Below are 19,088 nucleotides of genomic sequence, written 5' to 3'. Positions count from 1 at the left end.
GGGGCCGGCCAGCCCTCCCGCTGTGATAAGGCAAAGTCAAGGGCTGCCCTCTGAAGGAAGTTCCAAAGAGAAAGCAGAGGGAGCCGGGAGAACTCCGGGCCTGCAGGTGTCTAGACTAAGGCCGAGCGGCTGGCACCTCCATCCCCTACCTGCAGCGCCTGAGCAGGCAAGGTAAGCAGGGACCCTCTCCTTCTTGCCCTCCTGCCACCCATCTGCCCGGTGTGCCTCCCCACGAGGCAGCCTGAACTTTCCACTGCCCTGGAGAGGCTTCTGCTGACTGGGGACGTTCAGATCTGAGTTGTGGGCCACCTTGAGTTTGTACCGCTTCCAGTGTGGGCCGCTGCCAGCGTGGCTCAAGAGGCCAGCGCTTGCCTGGGTGCAAGCAGACAGGGTTCTGCCCCACTCTGGGGCTGGGCTGGGTGATCCTGAGTGAACGTCTTCTCACCGGGCCTCAGTCTTCCCATCTGTGAGATGGGAGTGGGTTGGAAATGGTCCCTGAGGGTCCTTTCAGCTCAACCACCATGAAGGTGAGTGGCCTTGAGGTTGCCTAAACAACTGGGTGTCTTCCACTGCCATGGGCATGCTGGCCTGTGGGTGCTCCACCACCTGTCCAGAGGACCCGTGGGATTCCTGCTTAAACACAGCAGGCCCCCAACCTCCAGCCCCCAGCTACCTTGGCTTCTACCTACCCTCCCCCACAGAAGCAGCTGCAGCCATGGCGGGGATGAAGACAGCCTCCGGGGACTACATCGACTCATCCTGGGAGCTTCGGGTGTTCGTGGGCGAGGAGGACCCTGAGGCGGAGTCGGTCACCCTTCGGGTCACAGGGGAGTCACACATTGGCGGGGTCCTGCTGAAGATCGTGGAGGATATCAGTGAGTGCCCTGCTGCCCCGAGCTGGGCACCATGGGGTGGCTGCAGCCTGAATCCCCGGGCACTTCCGGGCCACCCCTGCTGCGCAGCTCATGATAATGGTGGCAGTGACTCAGGCACCAGCTTAATCATTTGGTTCCAAAAAAGACATTTCCTCAACTTCCTCTCCATCCCACTGTCTTCCCTCCCTCATGCTTGGGCTGGTTCTTGGTTCTGCTAAGTCCGGAGGAGGGGACCCCCTCCATTCACTCAAGGGGAGAAGGTGAGGCCTTGCCTGGGCCCAGGAGGAGGCCACATACCTGGCGTCTGTGGAGGGGGCAGAGGGGCCTCCCAGGGGTCTGCTGCCACACTCCCTCCCTGGGCGGAAGGCCCTGGTGAAGGCCCAGCCTGGGTGGGAAGGCCCTGCCCCCACAGGAAGTTACAGCAAAACAGCCTGTGGTATCAGCCATGAAGGCGCAGGCCCATGACGCAGTGGCAGTGACTTCTCATCGGCCGCCGCTGCTGGGGGTGGGGGCTGCCCTTCCTGGGAGGGCCATAGGCGCTCACTCCCAATATCGATATCCAGAGCCCAGAGCCGGAAGGCAGGCCAGCCCTCGGCAGATAGTCCCAGCCCCAGCCAGAGCCTAAGCACAGCCTGGGGGTGGGGGAAGGGAAGGCTGCTCAGACCCAGGCGACCCACACGTTTCCATGTGGGGAGGGAGGCCAGTCTGCTGGGGACAGGGTGGCCCCAGCCCAACTACAAGAGTGAGGTGCCAGGGAGCTTCCAGACGGCAGGGCCCAAGCAGGCTGTGAAAGCGGAAGTGGAGAGCAGAGGGTCCCTGAGGAGACTGGGCGTTAGACCGAGTCGCGGAGGAGGCAGGCGTGACCAAGCCCAGGGCTGAGGAGAATGGAGACCCAGCAACCCACCAGAAGAGCTGGTTGGCCCCAGGGCATGATACCTGAGCAACGCAAGAGGCCTAAACATGGAGTCAGACAGACAGACTGACCCGCTCCTCCCTCCACCGCCTGGGCCCCCTAAGGCAATGGTGGTATTGTCCCTACCCTGTCCTACCTGCCAGACATTCCTAAGTGCACCAGGCCACTACTCAGCTAAGCCAGGTCCTGTACCAGGCCCTGGCCGCCTGGAGCATGGCAGGCAGGTGGGACTGGCCCTTCAGCTCCTCCGCACAGCGCTGGGTGCTGAATACGGAAAGCTATCCTGGGGCCTGGAGCAGAAGAGGGGCCATGCCCAGCCCAGAATGGGGAGACGGCCCAGAAGAAGCAATTCTTAATATGAATCCTAAGCGGTGGACACAGCAGGAAGAAGCAGGGTGCTGAGGTTGGGGGGCCAGGGTGCTCTGAATTAGGGCCTCCGGGCAGGTGAGGACCCCCGAAGTATGGACAAGAAACGAGGCTGGGACAGTACCCTGACCAGCTCACAGAGGGCCTTGAAGGCCACCATACAGTGTCTGGATTTTATCCTGGAGGTGAAGAGTAGCCCCGGACAGTTCCAGCAGGAGATCCTCATGCTGAGGCTCACATCTGGACAGATCCTTTGGCAGCTGGTGGGGAGTGGACTGGAGGCAGGGAGGAGGCTTCCACAGTTGCCCTGGCCAAAGAGGACAGGCCCCCTGCGGGCAGGTGGTGAGAAGGGAGGGTGGCTGGCTATTGGAGGTAGGACTGATACCGATTAAACGTGGTGGCTAGAAACAAAAAAGGACTATGGCCAGGTCCCTGGCAGGAGGGTCACTGTCATCCAGCCTTGAGACTCAGAGGGGCTGGTATGGAGGAAAATTGGTACATTGGTCCAGTTTCAGGTGAGCAAATTTGGGATGAGTGACCTGAAGTCTGAGTCTAGAGGTCATGGCCTTTATCCCCAGGGTTCGCACCGGGCCTCGAAAGCAAACCCTTCTGGAATGAATGAAGCCAGTGGACATGCCCCATAGCCAGTGACCTGGGAGGTTCTGTCCTGGGGCTCAGGAAAGGGTTTGGGCTAGAGGTACCTGATTTGGGAAGCTATAGGACAGCCGAGACTCCCAGAAAGAGGGTGTGATGGGGGAGGAGGGTCCCTGACTGAACTGGGGAAAGGACATGTAGGGGACAGGTCAGGAGAAGAGGCCAAAGAAGAGGAAAGAGTCAGAGAAGAAGGGGAAGTGGGCATCACAAAGCCCAGGACAGGCGAGGGCATGGAGGCAGGGGGGGAACAGAAGGCTTGGCGATCTCAGACAAGATAAAGACAAAGAGGTCTCCCTTGGATTTAGCAGGGAATAAGAGACCTCACAACCAGGACTGGGAGAAGCAGGGCAAGAAAGGGCTTTGCAAACTGCAGAGGGCGGTACTCCAGGAGCAGCTGTTGATGGTCTTTTGCCTTTGGGCTCCCCTCCTGCCGGTTCGTGCTCCTGGAGGAAGGATGGAGAGGTGACTGCATGCCATCCACTCCCCTGTCCCCAGTTCCTACCTGGATGACAAGTGATGCATTGATATTTTTCATGTGTGTGCATAGGTGTGTCACAAACACTATGCACTTACTATGTGACAGGCATTGTCCTGCCTCCATGGTAAATAGTAACTCACTGAACATTCACCATCACCTCTGGGGTCAGAAAAATCATTACCCATGCCTGACCAAAAAAGAAATGGAGGCACAGAGAGGTTAAGTGCTTTGCCCAAGATCACAGAGCTAGTAACCACTAGATAGTCACAGATCGCTGGCTCTGAGCCTGGCACCAGCCCTCAGGATGTGGCAGCAGCAGGACAAACCCCATCTCTGCCCCCCTGGAACGCTGGGAGTTCAGGAGACAGGCCATTAAGCCCTGAGCATCAGGGCGGAGGTGAGGAAGGCTGGGCAGGGCTCTCCAAGGCTGGTGCCTACACGCTCCCTTCTGTGGCCCCCACAGAGCGCAAGCAGGACTGGTCCGACCACGCCATTTGGTGGGAGCAGAAAAGACAGTGGCTGCTGCAGACCCACTGGACACTGGACAAGTACGGGATTCTGGCCGATGCCCGTCTCTTCTTTGGGCCCCAGCATCGGCCAGTCATCCTGAGGCTGCCCAATCGCCGTGCCCTGCGCCTACGTGCCAGCTTCTCCCAGCCCCTCTTCCAGGCTGTGGCTGCCATCTGCCGCCTCCTCAGTGAGTGGCCAAGCGGCCCCCAACTCCCCAGCCCCCCAGGTTTCAGCAGGCGCCCCCCTCTCCGGGCCCAGCTATTATTACCTTGTCCCCTCTCTCTTGTTCCCATCCTGCCTACAGGGCCCTGACCTGCCCCCAGGGTGCCCATGAGACAGACAGGGGTTCCAGGGCAGGACCCTGGCCCCCTCTGAGGCCCCAACTCCCCTCAGGCATCCGGCACCCTGAGGAGCTGTCTCTGCTCCGGGCTCCTGAGAAAAAGAAGAAGAAGGAGAAAGAAAAGGAGCCGGAGGAAGAGGTGTATGATTTGTCCAAGGTCGTCCTGGCTGGGGGTGAGCACAGGCGGCGCAGGGGCCAGGAGGGAGATGGGCTGGGCCTGAGCCCAGCACAGGGGGCAGGCACAGTTAACCTGACCTGCCCTTCAGGAGTGGCACCTGCACTGTTCCGGGGGATGCCAGCCCACTTCTCAGACAGTGCGCAAACGGAAGCCTGCTACCACATGCTGAGCCGGCCCCAGCCGCCCCCGGACCCCCTCCTGCTGCAGCGCCTGCCGCGGCCCACCGCCATGTTGGACAAGACCCAAGTCCACAGCAGGTGCTTTGCCCGCTGGGTCAGCATACCTGGGGCCACGTCCCCTGTGTCTGTGTCCCCTGTCTGAGGCCCACCCCCACTCGTGTCCTGGCTCACCAGGCCTTTCCAATGACTGTGCTTGTCCCCGCCTCCCCTACCTGTCCCCTCCCCGGTCATACCTGGTGCGACCCTAACCCCCCTCTGCTGTGCCCAGGTGGCTGGACTCCTCACGGTGCCTCATGCAGCAGGGCGTCAAGGCCGGGGACATGCTCTGGCTGCGCTTCAAGTACTACAGCTTCTTCGACCTGGATCCCAAGGTGGGCAGGGGTCAGGCCAGGAAGAACTGCATCAAGGAGACAGGGGGCCTGGGAATTGTAGAGACTCATAAGGGTCTGTCGGTCTGTCCATTTGCTGGCCAGGTCTTTGTTTATTAACTCAGCAAATGCTGTGCTGAGGCCTGGGCTGATGCCAAGGCTGTTGTTGCCAGTTCCCTTCGCGTCCATTCCGACTCATGGTGAGCCCATGTGTGTCAGGGTAGAACTGTGCTCCGTAGGGTTTTCAAGGCAGAAGCAGATCGCCAGGCCTTTCTTCCGGGGCACCTGTGGGTAGGTTTGAACTGCCAACCTTTTGGCTAGCAGTCAAGTGAACAACCATTTCACCAGCCAGGGACTCATGCTCAGGCAAAGAGACAAATCTCCCCCGCTCTTTCTCAAGGAGCCGTTGGGGGAGAAATGATTCTAGATCAGTGTAGATAGTAGTAATGGGGGGCTACACCCTCAGGTGGGGGAGGCCCAGGAAGGTTTCCTGGAGGGGGCACAGCACTTGGACCTGCAGGACTGGGGGTGGTCGGGGGAGGGGTTTTATAGCAGGAACCCGGCGTTCAGCATGCCTCCCACACCTCATCCCCATGGGCAGCCAACACTTGGTGCACTCATCACAAAACCTCCCAGGCCCCCACAGGCCACCTACCTGTCCCCTTTTTCTCTGCCCCTCTTCACTGCAAAACTTCTAAACATAGTTGTCCCCAGAACGCCTGCTGTCCTGTGTCCTGGCTCCCCGAATCCTGCCTCCTCTTTCCATGCTTTTCTGTGGAAGCAAGTCACCCCACCACACACACGCACCTCAACTCCCTCTCTCCTCAGCCAAATCCACTCTGGTGCCCCGTGTCCCGTGAGGTTTCTCTGCTGGGGCTGTTGGGAGTGTGTTTGTTCCTGTCCCGTGTGACCTCTGGTAATTTCCTTCCCCCTCTGCTTCCCCTCTACCCTGCTCCTTTCCAGAGTTTGTCCCCAGCCTGGGTAATTTTCTCACATGCTGACAGAACCCAGCTAAAGACTCAAGAGAACCCTCTACTGATCCCCTGACCTTTCTCTCTGAGCAGCCCTCCCCACTCCAGCACTCTGCCCTACGAATTCTAGGTATCTGGGACTCCCCAAATTCTCAACTCAGGGATCATGCTGGACTCTGTTTGGGTTCCCCCTCCCCACTCTGCAACTCTCCAGCAGCAAGCTGCAACGTCTTGGGCCTTGTCTTTTCGGTTTCCCTTCTCCCAAGATCACTGTCCTGTGCAGTGCATCCTGCAATGTCTAAAAGCCGTTTGGTCTTCGTTGTTCTTTTTGCTTTGTTTTTATTGCGGCAAATAGATGGGTAACAAAGCATTTGCCATTTCAGCCATCTTCACATCAGTTCACTGATATTAAATGTTCACGTTGTTTAACCATCACCCTTACCTGTTCCCATATTTTTCACTCCCCAGCGTCCCCTAAGCATTGTGTCTTCCTTTCCTTTGTCCCTCTTGTTTTTTTTTAATTTTTTTCTCTAATATGTGATGGCTTAAAGAGTTAATAGTCCTGTTGCTGTTATGTGCTGTCCAGTTGGTTCTGACTCACAGCAACCCCACGTGACAGAGTAGAAGTGCCCCATCGGGTTTTTTTGGCTATAATCTTTATGGAAGCAGATCACCAGGTCTTTCTCCTATGGAAGTGCTGGGTGGGTTCGAGCCACCAACCTTTTGGTTAACAGCTGAGCGATTAACCATTGTACCATCAGGGCTCCTTTAAATAGACCTAGCAGGTTAGTAGCCCTGGTTGGCAGTTCGGATCCACCAGCGACTCCTTGGAAACCCTCTGGGGCAGTTCTACTCTGTCCTATAGGGTTACTATGAATCGGAACCGACTCCAGGCAATTAGTTTGGCTTTGGTTTTAGCAGGTTAGGAATAGTAATCACAAAAAAAAAAGTTCCCTGTGCCACTTCTACTTATCCCAGGTTTCTGATCCCTAGATACTGTAGATTTTAACTCTTTAGCTGTGTCTTCTAGTGCTTACTTCTGTATGACATGCTTACATTTCTATTTCTTGATTTTTCAGTTCCACATGTTATCTATTGACTTTGTAAGAAAGATGAAGGTTGAGCTCCCCACAACACAAGCAGTTCCTTGCATCCTTCCAATAGAGTTGTGTTATATTTTTGTTAGTAGCCATTGATTCCATTGCAACTCATGGCGACCCCATGTGTTACAGAGTAGAACTGCTCCATAGAGTTCTTGACTAAAATCTTAAAGGAAGTAGATCACTGGGCCTTTTCTTCTGTGGTACTGCTGGGTGAGCTCAAACCCAAGACCTTTATGTTAGCAGTCAAGCGCAAACTGTGCCACTTGGGGGACCTTAAGTTTTCAGTTAAAACAGTATGATAATAACTGTGAATAGTAACACATGTAAATAGTGTTCTTAGTTAAGCCACAGAGTATATATCTATGATTACATTTCCTTTCTTGGTCAAATTTACTTATTTTTCTACTGTCTATATTTAGAAGAGAGGCCCCAAAAGGCTAACTGGTTGCTCTCTCTGTGTGACTATGACTTGTCATTGTAGCTCTTTAGCATGATTGGGCAAGGATGTCCCTTAATCTAGCCCCTATGACATTATAACCCAATCATAAGGCTCCTTTCAAAATGGTCAGTCATATTAGAATATATATCACTGTTATTTCCTTCTTGAGAACATGGAATGGTAACACTTCTTTTTTTAATTGTGCTTTAAGGGAAAGTTTACAAATCAAGTCAGTCTCAGATACAAACACTTATACACACCTTGCTATGTACTCCTAGCTGTTCTCCCCCTAAGGTGACAGCACACTTCTCCTCTCCGCTCTGTAATCCCCATGACCATTCAACCAGCTTCTGTCCCTCTCTGCCTCCTCATCTTGCCTCCAGATAGGAGCTGCCCACATAGTCTCACATGTCTACTTGAGCCAAGAAGCTCACTCCTCACCAGTATCATTTACCGTCTTATAGTCCAGTCCAATCCCTGTTTAAAGAGTTGGCTTCGGGAATGGTTACAGTCTTAGGCTAACAGAGGGTCCAGGGACCGTGACCTCCAAGGCCCCTCTAGTCTCAGTCAGTCTATTAAGTGTGGTCTTTTTACAAGAAGTCTGCATCCCACTGTTCTCCTGCTCCATCAGGGATTCTCTGTTGTGTTCCCTGTCGGGGCAGTCATCAGTGATAACCAGGTACCATCTAATTCTTCTGGCCTCAGGCTGATGTACTCTCTGGTTTATGTGGCCCTTTCTGTCTAGTGGGCTCATAATTACCTTGTGTCTTTGGTGTTCTTCATTCTCCTTTGCTCCAGATAAGTCAAGACCAATTGATGCATCTTAGATGACTGCTTGCTATCATTTAAGACCCCAGATGCCACTCAGGAAAGGTAGCACTCTAGATCCACTGCATGACTGTTGTCCTTGGGCTTCCCTTTACCATCTTCTTAAAACAAACAAAACAAAAGCAAACCCGTTGCCCTCAGCGCGATTCTCTCATAGTGACCCTATAGGACAGAGTACAACTCCCCCACAAGATTTCCAAGGAGCAGATGGTAGATGCAAACTGCCAACTTTTTGGTTAGCAGCCGAGCTCTTGACTACTATGCCACCAGGGATCCACCATCTTCTTAGGAAGTCCTATATTGGACTTCTTGTTTTCTGAATCTCTTGTGTTCCTCTTTCTTGATAGACACCCTTGTTTTGATAGAGGACATATTTCAATAGCTACCTCTAAAAGGGCTCATGAAACATAAATGTTGACATCCTGCATGTCTGAAAATGTCACTATTCTACTGTCACTTGCATGATGGTTTGGCTAGATAGAGAATTCTAAGCTGGAAACATTTTCTGTTGCTGTGCAACATTTCATTATGTCCACACACCACAATTAATGTATCCATTCTACTATTGATGAACATTGTACAATTTCCAGGTTGGGGCTATCATGAATAGAGGTGCTATGAACATTCTAGTGTATGTCTTTTGGTGAAGATATATACGTGTTTCTGTAGGGTACACACTCAGAAGTAGACTTGCTAGGTTATTTGGCAGCTGTTGGTTTAGCTTTAGTGTTGTTAGGTGCCATCAAGTCACTTCTGACTCCTAGTGACCCTATGTACAACAGAACAAAACACTGTCCTGTCCTGCGCCATCCTCACAACCATTGTTATGCTTGAGCCCATTGTTGCAGCCACTGTGTCAATCCATTTTCCTTGAGGGTCTTCCTCTTTTTCACTGACTCTCTACTTTAGCAAGCACAATGTTCTTCTCCAGGGACCGGTGCCTTCTGATAACCTGTCTAGAGTACGTGAGATGAAGTCTCACCACCCTTGCCTCTAATGGGAGCATTCTGGCCGTGCTTCTAAGACAGGTTCATTCATTCTTCTGGGAGTCCATGGTATACTCAATACGCTTCACCAACACCATAATTCAAAGGCATCAGTTCTTTGGTTTTCCTTATTAATTGTCCAGCTTTTGCATGCATGTGAGACAATTGGAAACACCATGATTTGGGTCAGGCCCATCTTAGTCCTTAAAGTGACATCTTTGCCTTTTAACATCCTAAAGAGGTCTTTTGCAGCAGATTTGCCCAATGCAATGTGTCATTTGATTTCTTAACTGCTGCTTCCATGGGTGTTGATTGTAGATCCAAGTAAAATAAAATCCTTGACAACTTCAATCTTTTCTTCCTTTTTCATAATGCTGCTTATTGGTCCAGTTGTGAGGATTTTTGTTTTCTTTATGTTGAGGTGCAATCCATACTGAAGGCTGTGGTCTTTGATCTTCATCAGTAAGTGCTTCAAGTCCTTTTCACTTTCAGTAAGCTAGTTTGTGTCATCTGCATATCGCGGATTGTTAATTAGTCTTCCTCTAATCCTGATACCACATTCTTCTTCATATAGTCCAGGTCTCAGGTTATTTTCTCAGCATTCAGATTGAATAAGTAGGGTGAAATGATACAACTCTAATGCAGACCTTTCCTGACTTTAAACCACACAGTAACCCCTTGCTCTGTTTGAACAGCTGTCTCTTGGTCTAAAGTACAGGTTCCTCATGAGCACAGTTAAGTGTTCTGGAATTCCCATTCTTCGCAATGTTATCCATCATCTGTTTTGATCCACAGCTTTCTTTCATAGATAACTGCTAAACAACTTTCTAAAGTGGTTATACCAGTTTATGTGCCCATCAGTTGCGTATGAGAGCTTCGTTTGTTCTATAGCTTCACCCACGCTTGGTATTTTCTGTTTTTCATGATAGTTATTCTGGCGGGTATATAAGGGAATCTCTTGTTTTGTTTTATTTCTTTCTGTAACAGCTTTATTGAGGTATGATTTATATACCATAGAAACCACCTACTGTGTTTGGTTTATTTTTAGTAAATTTGTACTGTTGTGCAACCATGACCACAGTCCAGTTTTAGAACATTTCCACTGCCCCAGAGAGTTCTCAAGTGTCCATTTGCAATCAGTCTCCCTCCCACACCAACCCCATGTAACACTGATCTGCTTTTTATATGGTTTCAATTTATTTTCCCCTGATGACTAATGAAGTTGAGCCCTTTTTCATATAGTTATGAACTATTCGGATATCCTTTTTTTTTGATTAAGTTTCTATGAGTCTTGTCAATTTTAGTATTGAGTTGTCTTTTCTTGGAAACCCTGGTGGCATAGTGGTTAAGTGCTACAGCAGCAAACCAAAGAATCGGCAGTTTGAATCCGCCAGGCGCTCCTTGGAAACTCTATGAGGCAGTTCTACTCTGTCTTATAGGGTTGCATGAGTTGGAATCGACTCAACGGCACTGGATTTGGTTTTGGTTTGGTTTTCTCTTTTCTTATTGATTTGTAAGAGTTCTTTATATATTGTGGCATGAGTGCTTTTTCAGATAAATTATGAATAGATTTTCCCATGCTGTCCTTTGCCTTTTCATTCTCTTCATGGTTTGATAATTGAAGTTCTTAACATAATCCAATTTATAACTTTTTTCTTTTATGACTAATAACTTTTGCATCCTATTTAAGAAATCTTTCCTATTCTAAGATCACAAAGATATAGTCCTATGTTTTTCTGTAAAGGCTTTATTGCTTCAACTTTAATATTTAGACCTGCAATCTATCTGTAATTGACATTTGTATGTGGTGTGAGGTAGAGGTCCAAATACATTTTTCTTACTTATGGGTATCCAGTGCCATTTATTAAAAAGAGCATCCTTTGCCCCCAATGAACAGCAGTGTCCCCATTGTCTTAAATCAGGTGAGCATATATTTGTGGGTCTCTCTCTGACTCTCTTCAATTCTACTGGTCAGTTTGTCTCTCTTTGCCAATGCCACACAGTCTTAATTACTATAGCTTTACAATTATGTTCCTTTGTAAAATAACATCCTGTTCTTGTTTTATCTCTATAAAGAATTTGATTAGTGTTTGAAGTTTTTGTCTGCTTCCTATATTGTCTTTATTTCTTGTAATCTCTTTTTCCTTCTTTTTATCCTTGTCTCTGTAGTTCATGCTAGCAGCTTTGCTCAAATGTGGGTGAACGTTGCCTGTGCATTTGTATTTACAACTGAGGCCCTAAGATGTTGATTGGAAACCTTGAGTGTGTGAATAAGGCTTGACATTTGGGGGGCTTCCTGGGGGCAACTGGGCAACTGGGCAGGGTTTTCTGTTTGGCTGATTAGTTTCTCAGAGATGAACCCTCTAATCTCCCAATTGAAGATAGAAGGGTTACTGTCAATATTTTGGGTGACAAGTAGGAAAGGCCTGGGGCGTATCAGGATCCAACTTTCTCTGAATTCATCTGTTTTCAGCATTGTGTATCCTCTTACCTAGCTGTGCCTGGGGTGCCAGGTGCAGACATCCTCCAGTTCAGCATCTCGGGGCTTTTGCAGGTGCCAGTGGGCCATTAGTTGAGTGCCGGAAGTGAGGGAGGGGGCCTGTTCCTGTTACAGACTTTCTACCAGTCCTCATTTTTGCCCACCCTTGCCCCACATCCAGAGGATCCAGGTCTACAGCCTGCCACGTGAGCTAAATGCCTTTGTTTGAATCTTTGTTCTTTTTACTGCTTGTTTTCTATCTTCCAAACCCATTAGTGTCTTTAGCACAGAGCAGGAAAGGAAAAATGGAGTGAGATCCCAGCGCTCCACCCTGTAACTCAGTTTCCATTCATAGTTTTGCTTTGTATCTTCCAAATTTTGTTGACATCTCTCATCTGCTATTGTCCCCTCTCTCTTCTTTGACCTTTTGGGTTTACCTTTTTTATGCCTTTACTATCCATTTTGATTGGGTTTCAGAAGGAGCATGGGGTTGATCCTCTGTGGGTAACTGGGGTCCCCTTTGGTCCTTTACACTCCCTGTTCCTTCTCTCTGGAATGCTCTTCCTATCACTCTTCCTACTAGTGGCCCATTGTCATCCTTCAGGTCTCAGTGCATGCCAATACGTCACCTCCTCCACAGAGCTTTCTCTGACTGCTTCCCCCATAGAGTAGGCTCCCACACCTCATTCCATGCTGTCTCGTCAGCATCAGATTTGTGGTGGCCTTACTCAAGAGCTTGGGTAAGCTGCCATCATAGAAGCTATTTTCTTTATAACTTCTATCACACTCATTTTTTTTTTTTTTTTGTAAAAATTCAACTATGCCTTTTATTTGAATTTTATGTGGTGAAAATATACATAACAAAACATACGCCACCAATTCAGTAACATCGATTAGGTTACTCAGGTTGTGCAGCTATTCTCGCTATCCTTTTCCAAATCATTCCACCACCATTAATGAAGTCAATGCCCCGAAAGTGAAGATCTCCCCTTCCCCCTCCCTCCCACTAATAAGCTTTGGTTTCTATATATGTCCTTATTTCATACATGTGAGATCATACAGTATCCCATCACACTCTTGAATCACTTTGCTTATTGATCGACTGGTTTACTCAGTCTGCCTGGTGCCCTCAGCAGCATACTGAGAGCACAGTAGGCACACATGAAACTTTTGTTAATTGAACAACTGAGCAAAGGTTTAGAGGTAGGAAGGTGCCATTTGCCTGGGCAGCAGGGGGCTGGCAGGGTGCAAGGCTGGGGTTGGGGGCTGCTCCCATGTGGGCACACTGACTAGCTTGCCCATGAGGAGGGCAGGCTGAGGGCCAAGGCTGGCAGGGCAGGGCTGGGGCGGCAGGGCGCTTTGGGCGGTTGGCACCTGACCAAGTGGGCCTCCCGCCCTCCACTGCAGATGGACCCCGTGCGGCTGACACAGCTGTACGAGCAGGCTCGGTGGGACCTGCTGCTGGAGGAGATTGACTGCACTGAGGAGGAGATGATGGTGTTTGCAGCCCTGCAGGTGCCAGGCAGGCCTGGACCGGGGTGGTTGTGGGCAGGCATGGCAGGCCAGGGCGGCCCAGGTTAGGAGACCCTATTGGGCGGATAAGCTGCCAACTCAGCCCTCCCTGGTCCTGTGCCCCACCCAGTACCACATCAACAAGCTGTCGCAGAGTGGGGAGGTGGGCGAGCCGGTGGGCACGGACCCGGGGCTGGATGACCTGGATGCAGCCCTGAGTAACCTGGAGGTGAAGCTGGAGGGGTCGGCGTCCACTGATGTGCTGGTGAGGAGGCGCTTGGATCAGGGGGTGGGGTCAGCGTCCAGCACAGGGGACTCAGGTCTCCATTTGACACCCCTCCCACAGGACAGCCTCACTACCATTCCAGAGCTCAAAGACTATCTCCGAATTTTCCGGTGAGTTTGGGCCAGCATGGGTAGCCCTGCAGAGGGGCTGATCTGGAGAGGGGAGGAAGGGAGGGAAGTGGCCTTTCACAAACCATCCCCTGTGCCCCCAGGCCCCGGAAGCTGACCCTGAAGGGGTACCGCCAGCACTGGGTGGTGTTCAAAGAGACCACTTTGTCCTACTACAAGAGCAAGGACGAGGCCCCTGGGGACCCCATTCAGCAGCTCAACCTCAAAGGTGATTGAGGATGGGTGGCCAGGACTGGGCAAGGACAGAGGAGGGCTGGGGTCCCACCTGGCCCCAGGGGGCTGGGCAGCTAAATGCTCTCACCCAGCCTTGGTTTACTCCTGGGGCCCAGGGAAGACATCATGTGTCCCGGAGTGGTTGTGCAGGGCTGGCATTGACACAGGGACTTCTGAGGTGGCTTCTCATGCCTGGATTCTCCACCCACCCCTTCTCTCCCTCCAGGCTGTGAGGTGGTCCCCGATGTCAATGTCTCGGGTCAGAAGTTCTGCATCAAACTCCTGGTGCCATCACCTGAGGGCATGAGTGAGATCTACCTGCGGTGCCAGGACGTGAGTGAGGCTGGGCAAGGGCTGGGCCAGGGTGGGGGTCTGGGGCCAGGGCAGGGGCTGGGAAGGGGCTGGGCCAGGGTGGGGATCTGGGGCCAGGGCAGAGGCCGGGCTGAGGCAGGGGCAAGGGTCTGCCCAGAGCCTACTAGCCCCTCACCCCACTCCCCTGGCCCACCCCCAGGAGCAGCAGTATGCCCACTGGATGGCTGGCTGCCGACTGGCCTCCAAGGGCCGCACCATGGCAGACAGCAGCTACGCCAGTGAGGTGCAGGCCATCCTGGCCTTCCTAAGCCTGCAGCGGGCGGGCACCGGGGGCTCAGGCAACCAATCTCAGAGTCCCGACACCTCCACCGAGGGCCTGAACCCCTATGGTCTCGTCGCTCCCCGCTTCCAGCGCAAGTTCAAGGCCAAGCAGGTGGGAATGCATGGGCTCATTTGTTCCTTCTCCCACCTGTCCCTGGACTATTCCCGTTGGCCCAAACACTGTGGCCGCTTGCTCTCTCCCCCACTCACTCACTCACACCCCAGAGGCCAGGTCCAACCCTCTGGGAGGGGTCAGGGCATCAGCTCACATCTGCTGAGTGGTAAGAGGTGCACTCTAGCGGTCCCACAGTGGGCACTGCCCCTTCCCCAGCTCAGCATCCCATCTCCTGATTAGGGCAGGCAGGGGGCCTCAGGGGCTTTGGGGGAGGGGACGAATTCCAAGTGGCCCCTCACAAGGGTGGTCCCACAGCTCACCCCGCGGATCCTGGAAGCTCACCAGAATGTGGCCCAGCTCTCACTGTCCGAGGCCCAGCTTCGCTTCATCCAGGCCTGGCAGTCTCTGCCTGACTTTGGCATCTCCTACTTCTTGGTCAGGTAAGGGACCCACCCAGCCCTGCCAAGCACAGATCTACTCTCCCCTGGGCCACATCCCAAGAACGGGTCCTAGGCAGCCACTGCATTCCCCAGAAGCCTCCCTTCCCCTGTTCTCTGTTGACAGACCTCACTGGGGGATGCCCTGTGTGCTCCCCCCGGTCCCCTCCACACACCCTACAACAAACCTAAGAGAGCTCAGGCCAAGAAAGCAGATCTGGGCCCCATCCCAGCTCTGCCATGGACTGTCCCCTCTCTGGGCCTGGGTTAGCTTGTCAGGAGAATAGGGCTGACCCCAAATACTGTTATAAGCAGGGCCCCCTTTGATTACCCCTGCTCATTCCAAGATGAGCAAGGCAACAGACGAAGAGGGTCATGATACAAAAAACAAAAACCCAAATAGTTATTATTTAAAGGCACGGACTGCCTGATGCTGCTAAAAGTCCCGATGATGATGATCTCAGTTCCCCCGTTTTCCAGATAAGGAGTTTGAGGCCCAGATGAGTTGTCCAGTATCACAGGGCTGGTGGGCAGCAGAGTGGGGCAGTGACTGCAGCTCGGCGTGCCTCCACCGCGTTCGCTCATCAACACTGTGCCACGCTGTGGGGCTTAAGGTCATGTAGGGTGGGGCCCTTGCTCACACTTGCCCCCACCCCCCACCCTGGGACCAGGTTCAAGGGCAGCAGGAAAGACGAGATCCTGGGCATTGCCAACAACCGGCTGATCCGCATCGACCTGGCCGTGGGTGACGTGGTCAAGACCTGGCGGTTCAGCAACATGCGTCAGTGGAACGTCAACTGGGACATCCGGCAGGTGGGCACACAGTGGGGACAGCACCGGGGGCGGGGCCTGACCCCACCAGGACAGGGAGGGGTTGCTCCTGCATCCCACCTTAGCCCCTCCGCCCGCCCGCCTGCCCTCAGGTGGCCATCGAGTTTGACGAGCACATCAACGTGGCCTTCAGCTGTGTGTCTGCCAGCTGCCGTATTGTGCACGAGTACATCGGGGGCTATATCTTCCTGTCGACGCGGGAGCGTGCCCGCGGGGAGGAGCTGGATGAGGACCTTTTCCTGCAGCTTACAGGGGGCCACGAGGCCTTCTAGGGCTGTCTCACTGCCTCATGCCACTCACACATGCCATGGCCACACGGCCACTGGGACTCACTGCCCGCACCCTCGCCAGGCATGCACCGAGCTGCGCACGTTCACCTGCCCTCACCCTGGCTTTGTTCAGACCAGGGGCCTAACTGGGCCAGACTCTGCCACCACCCAGGCTGGGGAGGGGAAGTGCCCCCCTTCCCTTGCCGGAGTGGCCAAGACCAATACCCCTGACCTATCTGGAGTCCCTGAGCACACCACGAAGACCAAATGTCGCTACAGAATGATGGCCCATTTTTTTTTAAACTGGAGTGTCTTTTTGGTTATATTTTAAAATTTTTTTGTGTGTGTAAATAAATATTTTATTGCTGGACCATCCCTCTTCTTCTTGGGTTGTGCTTGGGGAAACTCTGACACTCTGTCTCTTCACCACCGGACAGAGAGAGGGGCTTTCCTGAGATGGAGACAAGAGTTGGTTAGAGAGAGAGGGACCTAAGTTGGGGGCTGGAGAAGAGGTGAGGCAAGGGCACAGGCTCCAGGCACAAAAATAGAGGGTGGGGAGCTCTCACGGGTAGGGCGGAGCTGCAAAGCTGCCTTGAAGTACTTGGGAAGCAGGACACCATCAGCATTCCCTGGCGTCAGGATCACGCCATTGGCAGAGCGGAAGAAGGGGATTCCATCTGCAGTGAGAGCCAGGGTTGTGACTCCTGCCCTCCCTGAAGGCCTAGGCCAGTCCCTGATGCATCCAGGCTCACCTGCCAAGGCCAGGGGTCCATTGATGAAGACGGCCACTTCACAGTTGGGCCGTATGCCTGCAAAGACAGCCAGAGCTGGGGCCTGGGGCATCTGGGGCTGCAACCAGCAAACCTGGGCAGGCTGGGGTCCCCTGCTCAGTGTGTGTAGGGGGGCTGTTGGGACTACATGCAGGGCATGGGGTGACCTCAGACAAGGGAGGTGTGACCTTTGGAGGGAGACCTGGAAGGACATAGTGGCTGGAAGCAACTGGGGTGGGAACTGACCACTGATGACATCAGGGTCCCCAGGTAGTCCAGGGGCAAGGTGGATATGTGTCCTTCCCCGGCAAGACAGGCCCTTGAGCAGGATGGATGGCCAGTGCTGCCAGAACGTGCCATGGACCAGCACGGGGGGCAGGACCTGCGGCGTCTCCAGAGGCATCAGCTCCAACTCAGGAACCTGGGATGGGTGGGCGAGCAGGCAGCAGTGAGCCCCCCTCATGGGCAGAGGCCTCACCTGGCTCTCCCACCTAGCCCCAGAGCCCCCACCTGCAGGGAATGGCCCTGATTGGCCCGGATGAGAGGGCCAGTGCTGGGGTCCCCGGGTTGCAGGGCAAACCGCTGCTTCCCATTGGTGTCCACCACACGCTGCACGTCTTCAGCTGAGAAACCTCGGAACTGGGGCAGCTGCAGGAGGGAACGAAGGGGCACGAAGCCATCTGCAGGCGGGGGGGCAGGTGCTCAGGGGCTGACCTTGCTCTAGCCTGGGCCAAGGTGACAGAGTGAGTGCAGGCCTCAGCTCTGTGCACAAGGGCTTCATCTGCCCCCAGCTCTATGGCCTTGAGAAAGTCTCCCCTTTCTCGGCCTTAGTTTCCTGAATTTACATGGGCATCCTATCTGCCTCGTGGAGAGTCACAAAGATAAAATGCTCACTTAGCATAGAAGTGGACATTCAAACATCAGTTGCTACAATACCCCTCAGTGGCCAGCCTTCGGATAAGTGTTCACTGAGTCAATTGGCTGGAGGGGCCTCACCAGCCTGGCCCAGACAGGAACTCCTCTTCCAGGGAGCTCTGGGCCCCCCTCATCTCCGGGCCTCAGTCTTCTCTGTACGCTGGGAGGCTGTGCCCTGCCATGCCCTTCTCATAGGGCAGTGGTGGGAACCACCCACGGGAGAGGGCAGTCACAGGCAGGCTTACAGAGCTCCGGGGCCTCAAGCAGCTCTTCCCCTCCAAGGCTCCAGGGTCCCTCACTTACCTGCCCCCAGGGGAAGTCCCAGCTTCAGGGCCCCATGGCGCAGGGCGTAGGACAGAGCCTTGGACAGTTGCACGTCGCGGTCCTGAAAGAGCCCAGAGGTGGTCCCTGGTCCCTGTGGTGTCCCTGCCCTGCTGCCCACCCTGAACTGAGTGACCTGCTGCAGAGGGAGATGGGTCTCTGCGAACAGAAAAACCCATCTGCCCCCTCCAACCCCACCAGCATTTCCCAGAGAGCCAGGACTCAGACTCCCCTGCCCCTGCCCTCCCACCAAGACAGTGGGGGTGGGAGGCGCCTACCTGCTCAGGGAGTCTGTGAGCCCTTCTAGCCCTGGGCCCTGCTGCTTCCTGCTGCCTTCTTCCAGAAGAGTTCATGGCCAAGACCTGGGGGAACAGTGTCCCGTGGGAGCGTCTTTAAGAACCCTCCAGTGCAGAAGGCCAGCAGAAACTCTGGTGGTATAGTGGTTAAGAGCTATGGCTGCTAACCAAAAGATCGGCAGTTCGAATCCACCAGGTGCTTCTTGGAAGCCTATGGGGTAGTTCTACTCTGTGCTATAGGGTTGCTACGAGTCGGAATCAACTCCACGGCAAAGGGTTTGGTTTGGTTTTGGTTCTCGTCCCCAGCCTGTCAGAAAGTCACAAAGCCTCGGTACGTGAGAGCTGGGGGGGGGGGGGGCATATACAACTTATTAAATTCACTTCCCACCCCTAATCTCATGGTGCAGATAGGGAAACTGAGGCAGGTAAGATTTGCCCAAGATCACACTGCGTGCCAGCCCGAAAGTCAAGTCCAGGCTCGCGGCTCCGTCCTGCAAGGCCAGCCTGGGGAGGCGGGGCCAGTCCGCCGCTGGCGTCCGAGCTACCAAGGTGGAAGCGTCAGGGTCAGCAAGGAAAGACAGACCGACAGACAGGGCAGCGAGGCCAACCCTAGACTCACCACTCCCGCCTGCTAGGGCGCCTGACCCTGCGGGCCTCTAGCGCCCGGACCGACCAATGAGAGGCCGCAAGGAGAA

At 53.5% G+C, this 19,088-nt stretch overlaps 2 protein-coding genes across 6 annotated transcripts; one reads left to right on the top strand and one right to left on the bottom strand.

Moving 5' to 3' along the window:
- The first annotated feature begins 38 nt into the window (after nt 1-38).
- FERMT3 (FERM domain containing kindlin 3) lies at nt 39-16,219 on the top strand. Of its 2 annotated transcripts, none has more exons than XM_003419623.4 (15): nt 39-171; nt 702-875; nt 3,750-3,983; nt 4,190-4,309; nt 4,403-4,571; nt 4,762-4,864; nt 13,075-13,182; nt 13,310-13,444; nt 13,526-13,575; nt 13,677-13,801; nt 14,033-14,139; nt 14,318-14,551; nt 14,870-14,994; nt 15,663-15,804; nt 15,915-16,219. In XM_003419623.4, exons 2-15 carry the CDS (start codon nt 716-718, stop codon nt 16,092-16,094), a joined length of 1,992 nt encoding a protein of 663 aa, XP_003419671.2. In that variant the 5' UTR covers nt 39-171; nt 702-715; the 3' UTR covers nt 16,095-16,219. The 2 variants fall into 2 exon arrangements, with proteins under 2 accessions (XP_003419671.2, XP_064143945.1); XM_064287875.1 differs by having other exon boundaries at nt 43-171; nt 705-875.
- On the bottom strand, nt 15,660-19,080 carry TRPT1 (tRNA phosphotransferase 1). Of its 4 annotated transcripts, XM_010599085.3 has the most exons (8): nt 19,013-19,080; nt 18,376-18,459; nt 18,080-18,161; nt 17,372-17,541; nt 17,108-17,282; nt 16,844-16,900; nt 16,658-16,768; nt 15,660-16,542 (listed from the first exon to the last, which is right to left on the bottom strand). In XM_010599085.3, the coding sequence occupies exons 2-8, from the start codon at nt 18,448-18,450 to the stop codon at nt 16,451-16,453; spliced, it is 762 nt and encodes a 253-aa protein (XP_010597387.1). In that variant the 5' UTR covers nt 18,451-18,459; nt 19,013-19,080; the 3' UTR covers nt 15,660-16,450. The 4 variants fall into 4 exon arrangements, with proteins under 4 accessions (XP_010597387.1, XP_023415420.1, XP_064143949.1 ...); XM_023559652.2 differs by having other exon boundaries at nt 16,658-16,900; XM_064287879.1 differs by lacking the exon at nt 19,013-19,080 and adding an exon at nt 18,562-18,999 and having other exon boundaries at nt 16,658-16,900.
- Nucleotides 19,081-19,088: the final 8 nt, after the last annotated feature.

The sequence above is a fragment of the Loxodonta africana genome, chromosome 7 (genome assembly GCF_030014295.1).
Source record: "Loxodonta africana isolate mLoxAfr1 chromosome 7, mLoxAfr1.hap2, whole genome shotgun sequence".
NCBI classification, from domain to species: domain Eukaryota; kingdom Metazoa; phylum Chordata; class Mammalia; order Proboscidea; family Elephantidae; genus Loxodonta; species Loxodonta africana.
This window is presented reverse-complemented; position numbering and strand designations above follow the sequence as displayed.